Source organism: Phocoena phocoena, chromosome 13 (assembly GCF_963924675.1).
Source record: "Phocoena phocoena chromosome 13, mPhoPho1.1, whole genome shotgun sequence".
NCBI lineage: Eukaryota > Metazoa > Chordata > Mammalia > Artiodactyla > Phocoenidae > Phocoena > Phocoena phocoena.
In genome coordinates this window covers 13,777,141-13,801,670 of record NC_089231.1, presented here as the reverse complement: position 1 = coordinate 13,801,670, position 24,530 = coordinate 13,777,141, and the positions used below count along the sequence as shown (strand labels likewise).

The 24,530-nt window shown below is 34.2% G+C and overlaps 1 protein-coding gene across 1 annotated transcript in view; it reads right to left on the bottom strand.

The window, feature by feature from the left end:
- PIGN (phosphatidylinositol glycan anchor biosynthesis class N) overlaps positions 1–24,530 on the bottom strand; it is a 107,394-nt gene that overhangs the window by 30,368 nt on the left and 52,496 nt on the right. The window contains exons 16-26 of the mRNA XM_065889663.1: positions 23,185–23,284; positions 22,988–23,080; positions 21,789–21,880; positions 19,093–19,201; positions 16,723–16,831; positions 12,861–12,963; positions 7,864–7,966; positions 5,860–5,946; positions 2,966–3,021; positions 2,595–2,670; positions 580–653 (exon numbers count right to left, since the gene is read on the bottom strand). Coding sequence (XP_065745735.1) covers positions 580–653; positions 2,595–2,670; positions 2,966–3,021; positions 5,860–5,946; positions 7,864–7,966; positions 12,861–12,963; positions 16,723–16,831; positions 19,093–19,201; positions 21,789–21,880; positions 22,988–23,080; positions 23,185–23,284 — 1,002 coding nt within the window. The remainder of the gene's footprint in view (positions 1–579; positions 654–2,594; positions 2,671–2,965; positions 3,022–5,859; positions 5,947–7,863; positions 7,967–12,860; positions 12,964–16,722; positions 16,832–19,092; positions 19,202–21,788; positions 21,881–22,987; positions 23,081–23,184; positions 23,285–24,530) is intronic.

Genomic DNA, 24,530 nt, shown 5'->3' with positions numbered 1-24,530 from the left:
AGAGTTGAGTTGACGGCTTCTCGACTGCTTAACACTGGCTGCTCCAGAAATTCCTAGAAACTCAGAAAGGATACTTCCCATTCCATTTGCCAAGAGTGTAGAAATCAAGACTAAGAAACTATGTAATTACTGACATCTAGAAGTTAATCTCAAGCCATGTAAAATGATATAATGTTAACACATTTGTCTAATACACATTTAAGAAATAATCCAAAAGAAAACAGAATGATATCCCTTGGAGTTTGTAGGCACAGTTATATCTACAATAAACAAGTTATTAACTACAAGAATTTAACGTTTATATTTTATAGTTTTCTAGGGGGGCTCTGCTCTAGCTTGAATAATATTCTAATAACATTTTATTGTTGAGAGAGCATATTATTCTGCTAGAGGCTCTAATCAACTAATTTCCTCTCATGACAACTGAATTCTGACTAAAAGGGTGAAACATTTTTTTCTCATTTTTATAATAAATCTATGTTACTGTGTCTTAATAGCAATCACACAAAATACCCTCAAGTGTTAACTCTCATTTCCTAAAAACTAACAAATTCAATGTTTCTTAAACATTCATCTTACCTTTTTGATGATAACTGGGTAGTTAACTGAACAGCTTCAAAAGCACACATCACAAGAGCAAAGGGGATTAAAATCTGTTTAAAAGAACAACAAATGATGCCATGGGTAGCTGTAGCATTTGAAGAAATATTTCAATTTCTCAAAGTTTGTCTGTATTAGTGAAAAGCCAATGCTGAAATAAAACTGTGATACCAATGACATACAGAATGGTGACGAAAATGGATTTAAAAATCCATATCAACAGCATTTGTAGTATAAAAGATAACAACAAATATTTCAAATAAAGCCTATTCCAAATTTTTGTTCTATTTAATTCAGTATAATAATTAATGACCCAAATCAAATAAACTATGGAGCCTGATGATTTGATTCACAGATCCCTGAACTCATCTGGTTATTTGATACTACAACTCTATTAACATGATTTAGCTGCTTTACCATTGCTTGCTGTTGTTTTATTTTAATACTAATTTATTTCTGATTATAAAATTCATACTCTGTAAAAAAAAATGGAGAAAGGTATAATAAAATTTACACTGGTTGAAAAATCTATAATCCAGACATAACACTGTTAATATTTTGAGATACTGCTTTCCAATGACCAATTAAAAAAAAAATACACACACACACACACACACACACACAATGTTTAAACAAAGAGGGGAAGGAGAAAATATGGAAAAGAAATGATGTTCAAAACTGCATAAGACTCTTGTTCAAGCGAAGGCTACATGTAGTGAAGGCTACATGACTGAAACAGAGGTCCAGGAGAATTTTCACTTCCAGCCACATCAGTCAAAGAAAGTGACCAAATATATTAGGTCAGTAAAGCTTACTGAATTAAGCTAGAGATTATAAGTCTAGCATTTAGTTTAAACTTCTATTTTTCTTTCTTTTTTTTTGCTTGTTTTTAATTAAAGGCCCATGATCTTTAACAGACTGAGAAAAGAACAACTACCTTTAAGAAAAATGTAAATAAATATTAAGGAAACTGTTAATACACATTTCAAAAGAATTCAGTAGAGAATGGGACATGAGAAAATGAACATCTTTTTTTTTAATTTAATATTTTTATTTATGTATTTATTTGGCTGTGCCGGGTCTTAGCTGCGGCATGCGAACTCTTAGTTGCAGCATGTGGGACCTAGCTCCCCGACCAGGGATTGAACCCAGAGCCCCCTGCATTGGGAGGGTGGAGTCCCAGCCACCGGACCACCAGGGAAGTCCCTGAACATCGTTTTTAACACTTCTTAAAATTACATTTGTATTAGTGCAGTAACAAAAAAAGGGATATTAATCCGTTAATAAACACGTACTTTAACAATTATTACTTATGTGATCTGAATAGAAGGCAATCAGATTTTAGGCAGATATTAGTTCCTTTATTTAAACAAATATATACGAAGTACATAAAATGTGCCAGGCACTATGGTAGAGGGAATAAGACAAGCTTAATGATCCTAGAGAAAAAGGGAAAGAGCATGAATTACATTCTATTGGCGAGTCTGAACCCTTGGAAAACTGATAATTTGTCATTATCTTAGAACCCTCAGTACCCAGCTGGTGCTCATAAGCCTTCAACGACATGTTTATTGAATGAATAAATCAGTTCTAAGTACAGGGATTATGAGAAAAAATGATAACATGTTGGCAGTCTTGGGGGTGGGGAACATCAGTTCGGGGAGCCTTTGATCTTGAGGAGCAAGGCAGTTTTGATCCACCCTTCACTCCCCACAGGCTTTAATCACCTTTGATAGGACTTCCTGGGACTAACAGCCTCTCTACTTTTTTGAAGTTAAATGGGCTTAGGAGTAAAGTAAAAAGATTAACTATATTTTGAAGTAAAAGCTAAAGTGTCTGACTTCCCATTCAACAGTGTCTGAGAAGGTATCTTCTTTCCATGCGACTTAACTCTGTCACTTTATAATCTTAATGTCGCATGTTACATAATCTTAATTGTCACAATTAGTTCATAATCTTATAAATCAATATCTTAAGAAAATAAGAAAACCAACCTTCCACATCATCAGGGCTCCCATCATGTAAGGACTAAACACGGTCAGAAAGCAATAGACAGAGGCAAGATCAAAGCTAAGGAATCAACAAAAAGAAAACGGAGTTTAGAATTCACATTGTAACTTTAAAAGAACGTTCTTCTAAAAAGCATGTTTAAACTAATTTTCTGAAACCTACTCTTACTAAAGCACAAGTATACATTGTCTCAAGAACTATTATAAAATCAGTAAAACGAATGAGATAGATTTGTATGTGCCCATACATACCAATTTTCAAAATACATCCTTCAGTGTAAAAAGCAAGGTACAGAACAAAATCCCTATTTGTATTATTTTCTGGTTATACATATGCTGTTTTTATTTTAAATTACCTGTTAATAGAAGCTATATTCCCAGTTCCAAAAAAGGCTGTCATTAAGAAGAAAACCTAAATAGAGTCAAGGAAATGCCAAAACAAGTCAGAATTCATAAAAGTTCTTTTTCATTGAGAAAAGATATACCTATTCTACCATGAGTGTAATTTGCTTTTCTACTTGTACATTTCATCATAAATTGTTGTAAATGAGTGTTCCACTGTATCTCCTTGTGAAGGCATTTGGAAAGCAGCAGACGGAACAAGCAATGTACTAAGAACAACGAGGCATGGGAGGTCATCCTTGTCACTAGTAACCTTGCGAAGGTTACTATTTTCCTTGCCTCTAACATAAACAGTTGGATTACTGTTATTTGTAGTTGGCTGCTAATGATTAAAAAAAAAAGCGATAGACATTTTCAGCTGAAATACGACGATTTCATTTCATACATGCTCGCTGTGTGCCCACTACATGTGAAACGTGCCAGGTTCTTTGAAAGGCTTAGGAAGAAATAAGATATCATGTTTTAAAATAATTCAATAGAGAATGAGAAAGAGTAAACATCTTTTTGACATTTCTTAAACTTACATTTGTAATAGTGCAGTAATAAAAAGTAGGTATTAATTATATTGGGGTCTAAGAACTTACTGCTAGTAAAGTATTTAAAATAGTGCCTGGCCCACTGAAAGGGCTCGATAAATGTTAGTTACTTTATTATCATAAACACATACACAAAAATGGTACAGACACACTAAAAAGGAAGTATGAATCAAGGCAAATTTCAGTGAAAAAGCGGCATTTGCATTGGTAACTTGAGCCTTAAATATATTAATTTTTCCATGCATTCAACCAGTCAACTAACCAAGCAAGATTTATCATCTAGTACATGTCAGAGGCAGAGCTAGGCACTAAGAATATAAATATAAATAAAATAGTTTAAAGTGCTCATATGGTGACTAAGATTATGATGATATGTAGAAGTATATAAGATGAATTTAAAGGTAAACAGTGGGAAATAAATGATGTAGTCAAGGACTTCCCTAGCGATCCAGTGGTTAAGACTCCATGCTTCCAACGCAGGGGGTGCGGGGTTCAATCCCTGGTCAGGGAACTAAGATCCCACATGCCACACAGTGCAGACAAAAGAAAAAAATAAATAAAATGATGTAGTCAAGAAACAGTCAACAGGTGTGATAGAAGCTGAGCGTTTACTGAAGGGTACAGTGAAAGACGAAGCATTTGGGTGGCATATTAATAAAAAACCTTGAACTTTATTGTGGAGACAATGAAGAGCTGGCAAGAATTTTAGGTGAGTAATATAAATAAGAAATACCAATAACAGTGAGATATTTGGACCAGGGATACAAATAATTAGAGGCAGGAAATTCAGTTAGGAAGCTCTCAGTAGTCTATGTTGGGGACAAGGAAAGTCTGAACCAGTGTGGTTAGAGTGGAAATGGAGAAGGAGGGGAGACCACGGAACTTTAAAACTGGACAGGGAGTTGTTAAATATGACAAGTTTGATGCCCTGGGTAGCTGGGAGCATGGTGATGCCATTAAATGAGATGAGACCTGGCAGAGAGTGATTTTGGAGAGGGGTGGACAGTCATTAGTCAGTGTGGACATATATCTGGTGATGCCCAGCAGGATGTTGGACGTATGACTCTTAAGGTCAGAGAGGTCAGGGCTGGAGAAGAAGATCTTAGAGTTGTTTGTACAGAGGTGTCAGTCAAAGCTATAGGAGAGGATGACATTACCCAGGCACAATTAGAGGAGAAGGTTAATGATAGAGCTTGGAGAAAAACATACATGGTTCAAGAGCAAAGGAAGAGTAAGTTTCCATGAAGGAGAACAGAGATGGTGTAAAAAGCTGAGAAGAGAACCTGGATCATGTTCTGGATGTCAAGGGAAAAGAAAGAGAAAAATCAATTGAGTTGAATGTTGTAAGAGTGGTCAAGTAAAACTGAACAGATTAGACTGTGCACTCAGCAAGGCCCTGCAGACCACGAGAGGACAACTTCAGCAGAGACATTTGACAAATACTGAAGAGGTACTGTGTGACAGGCACTGGTCAAGGCTTGAGGATATAGTACATAAATGGGGAGGAAATGGTAGCAGCAAGGAGCTTGGTAGTAGACACAGAGGACAAGATGAAATTATAATTTAGGGAGATGCAGGGTTCAAAGGAAGAGGTGTTTTATTAGTATAGGCTGAGTGGAAGGAATCTGCAAAGACAGAAAGCAAAATTGAGAGTGAAGGCAAGAGGTAGAGGAGAGAATAAGAACATTTATTTTCTGGACCTATAAGGTCCAGACTCCACCATGGTAAGTTCAAAGGAAATATCTCCCTATGAGTTTTTTCAACCCAGTCAGCCAGCCTTCCCAAATTGAGACTTTATTCTGTCACATTGTCTTACAAAACTCTAATACAAATAACTTTCACACAATATTGCCTCTGATGTGATCCAAAAACCTTGTGGGACAGATGTTATATAACATGAGTATAGTATAAAATACACATAAAAAGATACAAACCTAACTCATAATAGTGGTTTCTTCTGGATGAGGGAAATTAGTTTGGAGTTGGAAGTTGAAAGGAGACTGTCTTTAGCTGTAATATTTTAATTTTTTAAAATGTGTGACATATGTGACAAAATATTAGTTGTTGATATCTTGGATGGCAGGAATACACATATATACATTTGTTTGTTATATCATTCTTTATGCTTTTCTATGGTTTCAGAATTTTTTTGAAGTGTAAACTATATGAGAAAATTATGGTTGGGAGGGCAGTTAAATGGCCTCCAAGGTAATACCACTACCAAATGACAGGCAGAAACCCCTCCCACTTCTTCTTACTCCATTAAATGGGAGGTCGCAGTGCCTTAAAACAGAAGTCCATAAAAAGGATACAAGGAAAAAGGCCCTACGGATGTCATCCAGATAGAGGTCTCGAAACTGGGTTATATCAGTATTATAGGTGAATTGGATACTGGAGACCTATGAAATAAGAAGAAATTTATAAATGCACAATAACAGTTTGCTTACTTCTACCCTCAAAAGCAAACTTACCGTCAAAGTTACAATAGCTAGAAAGATAACTTGTACTGACAAGAAAACAAACAAAAACAAATAACTCTTTTCCTATAGCTTAATTTCACCTTAATAACATCTGCCGAAAGGTAAAATATACTGTTAATAATATACTGAACAGAGTTGTAGTATTGCCATATGTGTAATAAAAGTGAGAACTGGGCTTTTTATTATCCTGTATAAATGCTTCACTTTTAAATCCCTATATAATTTTTCCCTTTTCTGACATCTGATTTCTCAGTGTCCCGATCTTCTCAAACTCAAGTATTGTATGATATTAAAAAGCACGGTAAATTAAATATTTTTCTGTTTTTTTGTTCTTCTGTTAACTCATTTCCAGAGAAATTATTTTCTCTCTATAAAAAAGCAATATATTTCTGTCCTGGTAAAATAAAAAGCCTCTCAATTCCAATATGATGGATGCACTCTTGCTTAATCCCCCTTTTTCCACAAAAGAAAAACTCATGGATAAGTTTAAAGGGAGACTTTCCCTATCTCCCACTTCCCATGTAACTTTCTGTTAAGTTCTTGGGATACTTTAATCCTCTTTTCTAGAAAAAGACATATCTGCTTTCAGTTAAAATATAGAATTTAGGGCTTCCCTGTTGGCGCAGTGGTTGAGAGTTCGCCTGCCGATGCAGGGGACATGGGTTCGTGCCCCGGTCTGGGAAGCTCCCACGTGCCACGGAGTGGCTGGGCCTGTGAGCCATGGCCGCTGAGCCTGCGCGTCCGGAGTCTGTGCTCCGCAACGGGAGAGGCCACACCAGTGAGAGGCCCACGGGAGAGGCCACAACAGTGAGAGGCCCGTGTACCACACAAAAAAAAAGAATTTAAAAAATAACACAATAAACCTCATTTTTAATTTAATAATATTTAATTATTAAAATTTTGAATATTTAATACTAAGGACAGTCTGACCATTTACTTGAATCTGATCAAAACTTCTTTTCATGTATTGTTTTAATATTCCAGGACTGAAAGTTAAAAACCAGTAATTACTCAATATACTTCAATAAAGTTTCTTCTTTATTGAAATTGTTTATTCTAAAACATCAAGTACTCTTTGTGAACTCAACTAGAACCAATTAAGGATGAATCAATGGATCAACTATGAAGGTATTTTCCTGCAATACTTCTTTTATCTGACCTCAGTAAAATTGTAAATATTTTATCACCAATTTCTTATAATTATCTTCAGTTCTGAAATAAAGGCAAGAGACATCAATTAGCTCTCTAGCTCAGCATGATAAAGGTGTCCTTAATATCCTTAATATCTGGTTGGCTTTTAGCCAATTCAAAGTATATTATGTTGAATAAACAGTCTAAGATTTGGACTGAGGCCATGATCACTAAGGTGACAGAATAAGCATTTTGGATTAGAATGACTAGAAAGAGAAAAATAACGCTGGAACACAAATGTCACTTTATGATCAAATTCATAAACTGAAGTGTGATAACATAAGTATTATTCCAATGAAAATAAACTGAAGGAAAGAAAAATTAGATGTGAAAACAAAGGCAAACAAGATAAAGAACATTCTTTCTCCAGTATTCTTTCACCTATATTAGTGCTTTTTTGCATCAGAGATTCTCAAATAATCTCTAAGAAAAGCCCAACCCATATAATGCCTATGAAACAATAAAATCATGCTTTTCTGTTGTAAGTGAAAATTTCCTTACAAACTGTTTGACTTAATTATTAATGCCTCAAGTACTGTAAATTTTTAAGTAGAATTTTTGATGAAATAACATTGCAACCTCCTTATAGGATAGAGAATATTCTAATATTCTTAAATAAATGCAAGAATGATTTTGACAAGCTACCTTCTGTTTACAGAAAACAACAGATTGTGGCAGGGTTTCTTGTTCCATGTGTATCCAGACAAACATCAAACATGACAACACTAATGGGAAGAGAGCTTCATACCTAAGGGGTGGGGGGTGTGAGGTGGAAGTGGGAGGGTAGAAAAGAAAAAAACATTAAACAAATAAAAATGCAAATTTATAATACTAATAGGTCTTTCTCAAAATTAAAACAATCTTGATAATACTTCTAAGTTACAACATCACAAAATTTAAATTTTTTAGGCTTTCCAGAAGAAGAAAATAGGAAAGGAAAGTAACATTTAAATATCAACTCTAACACCATCTTTTGAAATTTATCAGATCTTGAGATCATTACATGTTTAAAATAGTAGAGATATTTAAAATTCATTCATGAGGTAAATGACAGAAATACACAAAAAAGAAAGAAAGCATAAGACAAAGGTAAAAAGACAATTCCTGAGTTAAAATGATTAATATACAGAGAAAAAGAGCAAGACAAACATCCCAAATTTTTAAAAAATTGGGTGCAATAAGGGAATATAAACCTCTCAAAAAGAAAAAAAAAAATCCATAAAAGTGTCTGACCATATTGATAACTGATATAGAAATTATAAAATAGATGCCATAGTCACATAATATTTACCCATATTAAAAAAAATGTCAACAAGAGTATAATGAAAAAGGAACTCTCATACTCTCTACTTAGGAATAAACACTTCCTGGAAGGCAATCTAATACTATGCATCAAGAATCTAAAAAATATTCATATAGTATAATCTAATAATGTCACTTCTAGGAATTCACCCTGAGAAAATAATCAGACATATACACTATGATTCCCATCTGAAGATGTTTGTTACAATATTGTTTACAGAAGAGAAAAACAAGAAAACAGCTTAATATCCACAGGGGATTTTAGTTAAATAATGTATGGTACATCTTTAGGCTGGCGTACAATGCGGACATTAAAATGTGGACAAAGGAGAAACGTTCATGAAATAATGCAGTGACAGATACTTTTCCTAACCCTTTTCTGCTCTAGTTTAAGATAAGTGTTTCGGGGCTTCCCTGGTGGCGCAGTGGTTGAGTCTGCCTGCCGATGCAGGGGACACGAGTTCGTGCCCCGGTCCGGGAAGATCCCACATGCCGTGGAGCAGCTGGGCCCATGAGCCATGGCCGCTGAGCCTGCGCGTCCGGAGCCTGTGCTCCGCAATGGGAGAGGCCACAACAGTGAAAGGCCCGCGTACCGCAAAAAAAAAAAAAAAAAAAAAAAGATAAATGCTTCACCTTTGTAATCCCCAAAACACTCTACATATGACAGCAGTTATCAAACTATTTTAATCACATGTTTACTAATATGCATTCCCCACTAGTTTGGAAAATCTTTGACTGGGTCAGTCTTTTCACCACTACAGGCCCCCTCATAATAAGTATTTGTTGACTGGAAGTTACAAAACAAAATCAAGCAAACCAAATTAAAACAAAAAAACCTGTATTTCTCTTTCAACTTTTTCAACTACTGAACTCTATTCCATATTGCGCTATTTCCTAAACATGAGAAAGCAAAAGAAACAAAATGCTTTAAACTCTAACACCGATCATAAAACTAAAACACTGAAGATCAGGCAGAAGAAAACGTTCAGGTTTGAGAAAGCATACACAAATTACTTGGTATATAAGACTTAGGACGCCCCAGGATATGAACAGACAACACATATGTGAGAAAATATTATTAGTAAAACAAGTGCAGAAAAATGTATCAACACAAAGCTGCACTATTTTTGGCCTACTAAAATAGCATTTGATATTCTTATTTAAAAATGAAAATACCAAATACTGTGAAGGATATGATGAAGTAGGCCCCCTCATAGGTCGTTGGTAATATTATAAGCTGGCACTGTTCTTAAGACAAAAGTAAAAAAAAATTCATATTTTACGGCCCACCTATACTACAACTGAGAAGTGAAAAAAGGAAATAATCTAACTATATAAAAGGCTTATGCATAAAAACAAAACTCAAAACATTATTTATAATAATAAAAACTGTAAATAAAGTGACCAAAAAATACAGGAAAGATCAAGGTGCAGCCATGTCATAGAATATTAAAAATCTATTAAAATGATGGTTAGGGGCTTCCCTGGTGGCGTAGTGGTTGAGAGTCCGTGTGCCGATGCAGGGGACACGGGTTCGTGGCCCGGTCCGGAAGGATCCCACATGCCACGGAGCAGCTAGGCCCGTGAGCCATGGCCGCTGAGCCTGTGCGTCCGGAGCCTGTGCTCGGCAACGGGAGAGGCCACAACAGTGGGAGGCCCATGTACCGCAAAAAAAAAAAAAAAATGATGGTTAGGAAGCCTATAAGCCAACTAGGAAAATGCTTCTAAAATAAAGTAGAGGGACTTCCCTGGTGACGCATTGGTTAAGAATCTTCCTGCCAATGCAGGGAACACGGGTTCGATCCCTGGTCTGGGAAGATCCCACATGCCAGGGAGCAGCTAAGCCTGCGTGCCACAACTACTGAAGCCCATGCCCCTAGAGCCCGTCTGCAACAAGAAAAGCCACTGCAATGAGAAGCCCAAGCACCGCAACGAAGAGTAGTCCCCACTCAATACAACTAGAGAAAGTCCGCATGCTGCAGAAAAGACCCAACACAACCATAAATAAATAAAAATAAAATAAAAATTTAAAAACATTAAAAATAAAATACAGCAAAGTAGAAAATAAAGATATAAAATAGTACGTGGACTATGATTAATACTGTGTTAAAAAGATAAATACAGAGCTAAGACTGGAAGGGAATATGTCAGAACATCAATAGGAGGAGTAGGGTTAATAGATGATTTTTCTTCCTTATTCCTACTCTTCAAAATGTGATTATACTATGTTTACAATGATTTAAAAAAATTGAAAAAGAAAGAATTAGAATGCCTGTATCCTAACCATTCTTGAAAATTTAGTTCAATTTCCACATGAGTCCTTGATGGCACCAGTTCAGCTCCCTTACCCAAACCCTGTCTCTAGTCATTCTTTATACCACATAATTCACAACTTAAATTATGATAACTTAATTGTTGCATTTTGTAATTGCCTAACATTGTAAAATAGAGTACATATTTTATAGCCGCTTACAACTCTATTATACACCTGGGGTACACTAATTGTTCTAACTGTATGTCTGTCTAGTGTTCAGGACACTAGAAATGTGAAAAAAAACTTGGCTAATTGAATCAAGAAAGCGTACTCTCTGAGCAAAAAACAAAGAAAAAAACCCCATGATTTTTTAAATATTTGCACTTATATATGAAATTATTCTTTCCTAATATGTAAAAACATAAATTCCATAGTTCTACAAATAGTGCTACAGATTTACTTCTTTTCAAAAACTATAAAATAAAATTTTTGTAAAATGTAGATGAATAAATCTGATAAAGACAATCTTCTTATGGGACTTTATTTCTTTAGAGAACCAATATCTCATATAAAGTCTGTATAACTGAATTAATAAACTGAAATACCAATAAAATGTCATCATGGGCTCAAAGTGTACATAATAAAACCTTTCTAAATTAGGATCTGCTAGTTTGGTCTCTGTGCAAATTGAACAGGGCTGAAAAGACATTTAGGTTGTATTATACTTTGTTAAGCAAAGGGATAATATAATCAAAATTTTGGAGGAAAATGTTTATAACCAACTAAAGAGAACTATTTTCAAGTATTATAATAGCTTCCATCTGCATAAAAATAATTAAATGCTGACTAAAAATAAATCTTCTTTATTCATTTAATCAAGGGTGCATTGTTAGAAGTAGGATTGCTATTATTGTACTTTTGTAAAGTAATGAAACTGCATTTCTTTTAAATATCCTATAATTCTGACTATTCACTTATTTACATGGAGAACCCTCCAGGTCATCCAAAAATAGTGACGTGGAATGATAACAGGTGGACTATGTTTTGCAAAACTGATGTGACACTGGAAAATGTACTAACTGAAATTATTAGACTGCTCTTTAAGGCTACCTCTGTCTAATTTTTTTTTGCAAAGGTAAATATACTTTCTGATGTTGGGTAATATATTTCTTAATACATTCATTAATAAGGTCATATTTATTATTCTGATTTTAGGTGTGATTTTTCACTTTTTAGATTTCTTAAATTAAATGTGCTTAAATGTGCACAATGTAAATCCCTAGGTTTATTCTAACTGGGATAAAGATCCTATATTTGGACCAAATTTTGAAACTGTCTGAGTGGTGGTTATTCGATTTGTCTGCTCTATTCAGTGTTTATTATAAAGTTCATATTTCTCACCCTCATGAAGATTTAAGTAAAGATGAAATAAATTTCAAAAGCAAGTGAAGAACTCTTTTCTTCAAAGTAGATGGGGGAGTATGTCATTGTTCTCACTGATTTCTAGAGAACGCTTCAGAATCCAACCCAAATCAAGCTGTTCTTTTTTGGTTTTGTTTTACAAGAAAATTCTAATCTTCAATGAAAATGTTTAACTTTTTAACAGTTTACCTTTTGGGAAAATATTCTAAAAGGTTTCTGAATCAAAAGGAATATCTGGACTATGACATATGTAGGAGTAAAAATAAAATATTATACTCAAAGAAGAATGAACAAATCAAAACATAATTTAAAGTGCATGAAAGGAATGCAACAAAGACTAAAATTCTTATAAGTCATTGTTTGAGGCTTAAAATTCCTCCACAATCTATCAGAACTCTCTAACACTGTAGGTAAGCAATATTTAAGCAACTTCAGGAAATAAACAGAAACACAAAGACTATAGGCAATACTGTGAAAATGATAAGAAAAAGAAAACTGAAGATTACAGATCAAGTCACATACAGTTTTTACAGAGGAAAAATACTTATAATTTATTCCTCAAGATTCACGTATTTTTCATTTCCAGAGGTTAAATACTCAGAGAAATGTCAATATGTCATTTAAAACTTGCTACTAAAAATTAAAATTTAAAAACAGTTTATACCCTGTGCTTAGAAGTAGGTAGGTCGACATTGAGGAAACAAGAATGCTAAACAGCCGATCAAAGAGAATCAGAGGACTCAGCAGAGGCATGACGAAGGAAGAGGCTGCAATAAAACACATGTGGGTAGTGTTAGTACAAGCGACACAGGGTATGTTGAGTTTAAAGCACTGAATACTCTATTATCATTTATAGTATTTATTATTTGTGTGATATTTAAAATGAAGCCACATTTGCCCTACTCATTTTTGTAAGAAATTTGAAACTTCACATTTTTAATTAAAATTACATTTCACCATTTTAACCACAATTTTTTTCAGATTTTCCCAATTTATATTCAGCCTTGCTCACTGTAATAACTCTTAAATAATTTGTCATTTTCTAATGTAAATAATAAAAAAAAATTACTCAAGATTCAGCAACTTTTCTCCTAATTAAACATTTAGTTCAAAGACAACTTATTCCCCAGAAATTGATTTTTCCTAAACACTCCCTCCTCCAAGTTTTCCCACTGCAAAGTATGCATTGAGAGTTGTAGTGTGCCAGTTAGAAAATTAGAGACAGGAGACAAGGACTTCACCACACATGACAGTTGTAATAAGAGTAATCCAAATAAGTGAAGTAATCTTTCTTCTCAATATTAGAAAGCAACTACTTCAGTGGGAGAAGAGCAAATAAATTGGGGGGGGGGTAGCAAAACATAAACTCCCCAATCTTTATTTTGGAAAGAAAATGTGTATAATTTCCTAATCCTCCTGGCTAGGATGGCAATATGCGTGGAATGAAATGCTCTAAAGTATGAAGACAGATAATTTGGGAGGGCATCCTTGCTGAATTACTTGTAACTCTTTAACCATGAGGCAAGTTTGTTAATCTATCTAAGCAGTATTTCCATCTGTTAAGTAGAAATGAATAAAGTTGTTGTGAGGTTTAAATACAATCTCACCTATAAAATGCTCCTTGAGCATAGTGCCTGAGATACAGTAAGTGCTTAATAACGGCTAGGTGCTATTATTACTACTAGTCAACATCTACTAATAAGTTAAATGTAAAGACAATCTCATTCAAAGTTGAGTCACTGCAAGATTTAAGATTATGTAAGTTATATTTACAGTAATCTTAAAGGAATCGCTTCTGATTTTTTTTCAGATGTGTAGTTCCAGTAACGTTATCATCATCTGGTATATATTTTAACAGAAAGAAATAGTATTTTAATATTTATTTAAAAAGCCAGTTCAAATGAGACCTGTTTTACCAATCTGTATTTTCTGTATTTGTTTGACTTTTGTGTAAAGGATTGATAAGATGCTAAAAGGGAAATAAGAGTCCCCATCCTGAGTGACATAAGTTAGAACCAGTTGCATAACATATAACCCATTTAGGGATCCCAGCACATTAGCAAAAAATGTTCACTGGAGCTAGACTATAGTGAATTAGTGCCTGGAAGATACCTCTGGAGATACTGCTGACCTACCTACCTATGAGTCAACTATTTCATGCCTTGCACCATATGGCAGGCATCCTCTAGTACCGATGCTTTCCTAATCCCAAGGAGGAAAAGTCTTGTTTAAAATATATGTCCAGCCTATAAGAGACTCACTTCAGATTTAAGGACACACATAGGCTCAAAGTGAAGGAATGGAAAAGATATTCTATACAAGTAGAAACCAAAAGAAAGTGAAGGGTAGCTATACCCTTCAAAGAGAAAATACCATAAAGGATATTATTAAGTCAACTGAAAAATTAATATAAGGATGGTAGAATAGATAAAAATATTGAATATGATGTTTAAAAAATTTTATACATACATACACTCATAATCACAGATGGACAAGAACATGAAGTAGAGGATGACTTTCTGTAATTCTGGAAATTTCTCTTTTTTTAACCTTTTTATACGTTTTAGATGTTTAAAAATGAGATACAATAATATGAACACAAATTCTGTTTTCTTTGCTTCTCTTTGTCATGTGGTTTATCCCTAGGTGATATATTGTTTATATGCTGGTGTGTGTTATATACACCGCATATTTTTGAAGTTATGCAGGAAAATAAAAAGACTTCCCTTTAATGTCATCGTTGTCATTCATAATTTTTGATTTTTCTGTGGATTTGAAAACTAACATGTCATATGAGAGACAATTACATATAAATACCCCGCTAGATTACTAGCCCCACCACCCAGCCCTGCAGAATATAAGCTCCAGGAGGGCAGGGACTTGTTCCATATTTATTATTCTCAGAGAACAGAATAGTGCCAGAACATAGTACAAACTAAACACATTTATTTTTTAAATGAAAGAGCAGTCTCTGCTATTGTCATGCAGAATGAATGTAAATAGTAACTTTAGTAATCAAGATAATTTAAAAGGGAAGGCCTACATAATGCCCATAATGAAATGAAGTTTACACAGTGAAAATAAAGTTATATATACAAGAACACTTATTGTCCAAGAGTAACTTCCACTTATACAATGACCAAGGTGTTTAGAAAATGAGCAAATGAAAACTTTAGGAGATACATGTCTGTTTCCTGTTGTATTTTTAAGCCTCTGCTTGGATTTTAAGAGCAATCCAAGGACAAATACTCCTATCCCTTAATCGTCTTTTTAAGATAAAGTTCCATCCAAAGATCTTTTTTTTTTTAATAATGAACAAAAATCATTTATAAATAAATAAATGTTAAATTGCACATCATATCATCCATAGGCATTACAAACTTTTTTTAAGTGAATTTTACTTGGTTTGCTTTACTTCTTTTTTCTTTTAAATTAATTAATTAATTTATTTACCTATTTAATTTTGGCTGTGTTGGGTCTTCGTTTCTGTGCGTGGGCTTTCTCTAGTTGTGGCAAGCGGGGGCCACTCTTCATCTCGGTGCGCGGGCCTCACTGTTGCGGCCTCTCTTGTTGTGGAGCACAAGCTCCAGACGCACAGGCTCAGTAGTTGTGGCTCACAGGCCTAGTTGCTCCGTGACATGTGGGATCTTCCCAGACCAGGGCTCGAACCTGTGTCCCCTGCATTGGCAGGCAGATTCTCAACCACTGCGCCACCAGGGAAGCCCACTTTTTCCTTTTTTTAATGAAAAACCTGGACTTAAAGTTTGCTCCTGTTTTCCAGTTGGAAGGAAAAGGCTAAGTCCTTAAATGACATGTTTGCTCCACACGCACATTCTTAAAAGAACTATAGAGGAATACGTTTTAAAATGTATAATCAGGGGCTTCCCTGGTGGCGCAGTGGTTGAGAGTCCGCCTGCCGATGCAGGGGACACGGGTTCGTGCCCCGGTCTGGGAAGATCCCACATGCTGCGGAGCGGCTGGGCCCGTGAGCCATGGCCGCTGAGCCTGTGCGTCTGGAGCCTGTGCTCCGCAACGGGAGAGGTCACAACAGTGAGAGGCCCGCATACCAAAAAAAAAAAAAATGTATAATCAGCTTTATATAATGTGTTGGGAGGTGACTAATCAATGTTATTTTCAGCAAGGGAAATACAGATAAAATTGAACTGCTTTCTAGTCCCTGTGTAAGAACTGAGAATTTATGAATTGACATGAAATTTCAGCAAAGGAATCTCTTCACAAAACCCTCTTCTCTTCTGGAAGCACTTTTTATCAGGTGCGAATAAATATACAGCTTCATTACCAAGTCATAAATATTCTATCAAGTAATTCTTAATAACACATGAATGCTCACAGAAGTTCTAATTTTCTTTGTCAACTTCCAACAAGAGACAGAAATAATAGCTTGTTATTATTATTTTCCCATAACAAAATTATTTGTTTCAACAGCTATGATACAGATGTAAGTGGATAATTTTAAGATGTAACTTGATGGAAAGTTATCTCATTTGATTTGATTGACCTCTTACCTAATATTATCCAGCTAACAACCTGATTAATAAGAGGCAGTCCTTGTTTCTTGAGTAGACTGTTATGAGTGCCATACACAACACACATGGAAAGCACCGTGCTTAGCATCTGAAAACAACAAACACAGAAGACGTAAATAAAAGAAAAGGTGGTGAGTGACTAATTTATATATTAGAAAGAATACTTAGAAAAGTGCTTGAACTGGAATCCGGCCAAAATGTTATTGAAATTGGACCAGCTCACCTTCTTGTGGCTAAGACCAACAGTCAGAATTCTTGTACTAAGCAAAAGCCCTCCTTCACAAGCATGAATGAGGTGTTTTACACTTTCAGGAGTATTTTGGCATACATTATCACACTGTTTTTACTTAGAAATATTTGTTATTAATCTTGAAGTTTTCTTAAATCATGGAAGTGCAGAGAGTGAAATGTATATAGCTTGGCATATATGGCTGAGTGTCTTCCACCTCTGGCCCTCACTAACAGTCATATCTATTTATTCATTCAATACATATCCGTGGCCTGAGTTTTCACTGGTACTGGGAATACAAGGAGTACAATATTCTTTAGGGAATATAGACAAACTAGTGTAGAGTTGGTAAACTATTGCTTTTAGAAATATTATTTTATTGGAACATGGTCACTCTCATTCATTCACATGTTGTCTACAGCTCCCTTTGCCCTACAATGGTAAGCTGAAAAGTGACAACAGACTCCATATGCCCCACAAGCCTAAAATATGTACAATCTAGCATGTCAGAAAAATGTTGCCAACCCCTGAATTAGCGGATTAATAGCCAGTTTAAGAAATGAGCTAAATTATGGCTATGAACAAAGTAAACTCTCTTAAAGATCAGATTAGCAACCTGATCACCAAATCCTAGAGATACATTTAATTTACTCATATTTTCAGTGAATGAAGAAGGAAAAATTGCTGTCAATAAATCTATGACACAATTCTAGGATCCTTTCAAATGTAAGACACATTCTCATTTTAGATACATTAAAATGTGAGAAGACACAAATCTTAGAATCATAAAAAAATATATATGTACACAATAGAGGAATGAGTACAAATTAATAGGTTAATGTAAGAAGGAATTACTTTATACTTAGGGGTATTTCTCACAAAGTCCATAAGAATTTTAACATGGTATTCTTTGCTCCTACAGAGTAAGGTTCAGAAACATTCACTTCTGTCAAAGTATTCAGTATTACAGGTGAATTTTTTCAAAGCTACTATGGTTTAGTGTAAAATCAGTCGGTATACCATTTAAAATGAAAAGATACACTTCAATAGGGCTTCTCTGGTGGCGCAGTGGTTGAGAGTCCACCTGCCGATGCAGGGGACACGGGTTCGTGCCCCGGTCCGGGAAGATCCCACATGCCGTGGAGCGGCTGGGCCCGTGAGCCTGCGCATCCGGAGCCTGTGCTCCGCAACGGGAGAGACCACAACAGTGAGAGGCCCGCGTACCGCAAAAAAAAAAAAAGATACGCTTCAATAGCTTGATAGGATCTTTGACAAAAATACTTCTCTTTTTATATGTTCTCTGTTGTTCTCCAAGAACGAGTCAACATCTTTTAAGTGTTGTATATTTTAATTTTTGAGTGTTCTTGGAAATACTATTATCCCAGCTTTGTTCTGAGTAAATTTTTTGAGGAGACTTAAATAAGTTTTTTTCTCAGTGTTCTAGATATTGTTTATTGTTGAAAAAGAAAAAAAAAGTGGTTTCCACTCTTATCTACAAAAAGCTATCATTTTACAGAATATGACATCATATAATCTCTTACAACCCTACTGGATATTATCTTTACAGATTAAAAACAAACAGACAAGTTCTATTACTGAAAATCACACATCTAGTACAAAGAATAACTGGGAATTGACTCAATTTTGAAATGTCAAGTTCAAAGTTCTTTTCACCACTACAAAACCACCAACCAAGGTGATGTTTATTTTCTCCTAGTATGTCATCTGAAGTCTTAAACTGACTAATTTTCTTGTAAACATACTAAGCGTCTGCTTTCACTTCAAAGAGCTTACTTTTTTCCTGACCCAAACTAGGACACCACAGAATCTCAGACCAGAGGAAGTCTTTTTCAGTTCAACTCTTTGGACAATACCTCTTATATCTCCTTAATCTCTGCTATCTAGGCATTTTTGGGGGGCCTCCTGTTGACCTTTTTGCTATTTCATACCTTTTAGAGAACATATTTCCATGTAATATCTTAAACAGAAAACTCTTCTCAGCTGGTATTGAGGTTAAAAAAAACAGGATGGCATCTTAAGAACAATATAATTAAATACAACTGTAAGATACATTTTAGTGTATCATTTGTATAACATAGTGTTGAAAATCTGTAACTGACCTGTAATAGATGTAACACCAGCTCTTCACTTACAAAACTATCTTTTCTTTTTAAGACAGATGTTACAACAAACAGGGATAGCAGAAGAACCAGCAAGCCTGCACCCACTCTGTTTTAAAACACAATTCACAATTTCAAATTTTCTTAAGACATTTATAGAATATATATCACATGAAAATATTAGATATTTTACTCTAATATAGAACCTCTCAATCATTTGCTTAATCAAGATGAAGTAACAAAATGAATACACAGGTGTAAGAAGAATACAAATCTTAGAATAAAGATCCTGTGGGGATGGTGTTATTTGTAAATTTTCACACAATTTTTTAAGTATCTTCATCTTATTTCCATAATTTGATTTTTTTAACATTTACGCATACCATAATTCTCAGCTTGACTTGGACAAATTTACAGAAAACAATATAAAAGATAGCTCTACAAATATATCAGTATCTACATCACACATTTTCTGACTATGAGCACCTACTCATACAAAAAGGAAAATCTACATTTATAATCCACAAATTGTTCCTCTCTATCACTGACGTTGGTGCTTTTCACAGCTGTTTCTGGCTAACGGAAGGATGGAAGAGGGGCCACAAAAGTAGCATGTGGGTGAGGCATTGGTACAGTAATGAAACAACAAATTACACTTTTTCAAGAACACCAGATACAGTATGGTTCCTGAAATTGAAGGAGACTAACATCAAGGAAATACTGTACTATTACTATTGAGTTCTATTTCTCACCTCCTAAAAATCCAAGTAACACAGGATGACTGAAATTATGTTGAGGATAGAATCTGGAACCCAGTAATATAACAGAACTATGTGAAAAGGAGTTGGTTTAAGAGAAATAAGAAAGAGCAAAAGGCAGGGTTATAGAGAACGTGAAGCAGGAATTCCCAGGAAAATGCTTGTTTTTGCTTTTGTTTTGATTCTTCTAATATTCTCTTTAAGAATCATGAGGGAAAAGTTAATTAAATCTTATGAAAAACAACCGTGTATGATTAAGATTCTTTGTTTGTTTTTCTCCCCCATACCCTCTTAAAAAATAATTTGGTATTTCAATTAATTGGCAAATATGTTTTTACCTCAGAAAACTGGAGTAACAGGAATATTATAGCTATGTTATATAAATTTTTGCTCTTTCTTTTAATTTATCCTTAAATATTTCACATATCTATCTTTGTAATTTTCTAAAGAAGAGAGATGAGGTGAGAGATCAAATGGCGAGTAGCAATTTCTCCATAAACCAGGAGGCAAAATGAAGAAGTTGCAAATATAGCTACTGGGAAACTTGAAGCACTGAGGAATTTAAATTAAGAGGGGAAACAACATAATTTTTAAAAATACAAATTAGATTTCTCATGGTTTAACAATTTTGCTTCCTGAATTAATCTTTACTGGAATAGGTAAAGTGAAAAATTTCTATGAAGACCATTTATATAATTTCTTTTCCTTTTAGCATAAGTCCTGTTCAAATATGTCAATAGTGCTTGAGCAGGGCAGATGGGTAGAGGCCAATGAAAGGAGGGAAAGCGGCTTTATAGAGACAAGAGAAGAGCTCACAGAGTAGTGGGAAGCAAAAAATAAAATGTTTGAATTCATCTTTGCACATGCTGTTTACAGTTTATGACAGCTGCAAAATGTTTTCACTTAGAACTAATAAAGTATGGCTTAGATAAAATAGTCTTAGAATACAATTTTTTGAGCTCTGCTAATAAATTGACTTCCTGGAATAATTTCTGATCTAGTCCATATCGTTATTCTCACAGAAATGAGATAAAATGTATATAGTTTATAGGTACTTTAAAATGAACACATACTTTAAAAAAATATTGACTTAATTTTCCTTCAAAAGATATACCCTCATCTATTAAAGATGGGGTTAGAACGCTAAAAAGTTGGTTACACAAAGTTCAAAAGAAAGTAGCAAAGATGATTACATGATTAGAAAATAAGACAGGACATGTTAAATGAAATAGTGATCATTTAATTTGCCAAGCGCCTGCACACACACACATACACACACACACAGCCATTAGATTACATGATAATAACTTTAAAGTTAAAAACAATTGTAACCAATTATTTTAAAGATTTGCTTGAGATATACTGAGGAGAAATAAATATAACAGCAGCATGGAGAATTCAGGTAAGGTATATAGAATTTTCTAACAGTTTAAGTGATTAAACATGAGAAAGCTGCCAAGGTACAGAGAGTTTCCTCCCATGGAGATCTTTACATTCAGATTAGAAGAGAATTTCATTTTTCTCAGACATTTAAAATGTGGACATGATCAAAGGAAAAGATAGAGATTGCATCAATCATCAGTGGCTTTTAGACCTTTTAATTTTGGCAACAGAACATTTTTTCATGTGAAACCGTTTACTGATCTCCCAATATATAAAACATACAAAGGCTTCTAGACCTTTAAAAAATTCTTGGCATTTTAAGTTATCACTGGCACAATTTCATTTTTTACAAAGGTCCACAAGCATCTTCAGGGAGTTTTAATGCCTCTCAGAGCCTGAGCCAAAATTATGACTAATGGTTTGATATTAGTATTTTAACTTCTAGTTTGTTCACATGATTTTAAACCCATGGCCAAGACTTGGTTCATATTTCATAGTGTTGATTGAGAAAAACAATTGCATTAAAAAGAAAATAAGTTAAAATATGGTACATACACTAGAAAGATATTTGGCTTGCGTCCTACAACAGGCATAAGTGGGAACACTGCCAGGAGCAAACAGAAGAAAATCCAACTCAGTGAGGTGCTCTAAAATAAAGAAAAAAGTTATCTTTAGACAATTATGGTACAAAAACTGTCTTCAGTGTTTCACAGACTACATGGCTGTGAAACTAAAAGGAAAATTCAAAGCTTTACATCTGTTTACTTTAAAAAGTAATATAGTTACTATTTGTGAAGGATCTGTTATACAGTAGGCACTATATTAGGTATGATATAGGCATTATCTCATTTAATTCTCACAATAACCTCAATAGGTAGGCTGTATTATTCACAGTATTTCAGATGAGGAAACTGAGCTCAGAGATGTCAAAGTGTAAGTAGCACCAGATCTATTACTAGTAAATGAAGCAGCCAGGATTTAGACTCAGGTCTGCTGTTTCAAAGCAAGCACTTCATTCAATTTATGTTCTACCATATATAGATGACATCTTTAAGAAAGCTGGCCTGCAATCATAATCAAATGATTGTGCCCAGGAGGGAAATAAGTAAAAATACTTCTGTAATTAGATTAAGACAAAAAATTGTCAATAGTCCCATTAATTGGAAAATTTTGTAGGTTCTCATAGAGTAGAAAGAAGATATTTCTATCTTCCTGCTACCTCCACCAAAAAGTATCAAAATGAAAACATGAGAGTATTCTTTGTAGAAGTACACTGTAATTACCTACCTAGTTAAAGGCAGAAAATCAGGAGTAATTATACTTTAAAATAATCTATCATGAATAAATACTTCTCCAGAGAAAAACTGAGGTGGCTCCAGACCAGGAGGGAGGTGACTCCTCTGACTTGAGTCCAGAGTGTGGCCTCTCATGCCACTGCACTGCTCTGGGCAGTTCCTCTGTGGCATTTAGATATTTGAGCCTAAAGGAATCTAGGAAGTGCTTCAGAGAAGGACAAATCAGCTCTGCTTCTTGAGTATTTCAATCACCACAAGACCAGTTCACTTTGATATGAAAGTCTGCATGAATCACTGAAACCTTAAAGTCAACATCAGTCCTCCTGTCAAAAGGGTCAGGATCTTTATGTAAGGTCACATTCTACCCTGTTCTAAAAAAACTGAATAATTCCGTGAGTTAAAAGCATATCAAAACAAAGCTGCTATGAATCTGCCTAATTTCAAAGTGAATACTTATACCTTTGCTCGAGTCCACAGTGGAGTGATAAATGGCCAACCTGCAAATGCAATGAGTCCAGCTGTAAGCATATAGCGGTAGAAAAAACTGAGAACCTAGTAATGCAATCCAAAGAAGAAAGGGAAAATGAGGTCATTTCAAAGGAGTTACATGTGTATGAAAGAGACCTGAAAATGTGGTAACGTGGTAAATTACTTACTAATACTTCAACTCCCAGGATAAAGAGTAACAGGTATCCAACAAAATGACTTGGAGGGAAGGTCAACAGTAATGTGACCAAGCCTTGAATAACTGGAAATCTGTTTAACAAGATTATTTATAAAAAGATTATTTATAACCTATATTGAATATAAAAAAATTAGCTCTCATATAGTTAAAAATAAAAATTTTGTGCATAGAAATCAGGGAATTTTCAATTCATAGATTTTTCAAAAACTAAGACAACCTCCAACATTTGTTTCAATGGCTTTACTTACCTAAATCTTTTTTTGATACCTAGTATTCTAGGAAAAATGTAACTTCTGAATTAAGTTGATAATGATCACATTAATTTGCTTGGCTTTTTAATAAACATTAATGACAATAAATGAGTCTTATTGAATGTTTAAACATGGGCACATACAATTACAGATACAACATCAGAAATAAAATACAATAAACCCAAATGAATAAACATAAAGAACACTTTTAAAATTCACTAAAGTTAATTTTATATTGAAATCTCAACTGTCTTAATAAAATAAAGGTCGTTTTCCTAGTCTAGGTAGAGAAAATCTTAATTGCACTTTTTCACTGGGTGAAATAACCTTTTCCAAACTCAATTTAAGATGTCACTAATTGTACACTAATTGTAATTAAATGTGAATTCATAACCATTAAAAATGTATTACATACTTGAGTCCTTTTTACATTTCATCACTGGAAAAATTTTTTTAGCATTGGTAGTGCATTATTAAGTAAGCAATTATAAAAAGTCAGTATCACTTGGTTTATAACCTTTTTCTGATTGAAAACAATGGTTACATAATGTCATCAAAACGATTAAGGTGCCATGTTAGGAAAGAAAAGCTAACACCAGTCTAAAGGAGAATGTTTCTTTTGTTCCCAACAGTGATGATTTTGTAAAATCATTTAGATTATTTCTAGAAGAAAAGTCAATTTTTATGTTTTATTTTCTTTATAATCTATCAAAAAGATAAAGATAGAACACAACATATTTTCAAAATCACTCTGTCCTTAAAATTTTAATGTATATGTGTTCTTCATAAATAGAACATTTAATAATTCAGGAGGGAATTTTGGATAACACCTTTCATTCTAAAAATTTTTAAGCCAGAGCAAATGACATTAGGAATAAATCCAATTTAAATATGTACATCCAGCAACCCTATTCCTTTCAAACAGAGAAGTAACAGTCTGTTCTTTTGTCAGTGTCTTTTTGCCTTGTTTTTAAAAATGTTAACATTTAAAATATTTTAATATTAATTTTTATTTTTCATATTAAGAAGAGGTGGTCAAAGCTGGAGGTAACAAAAATTAGAAAAG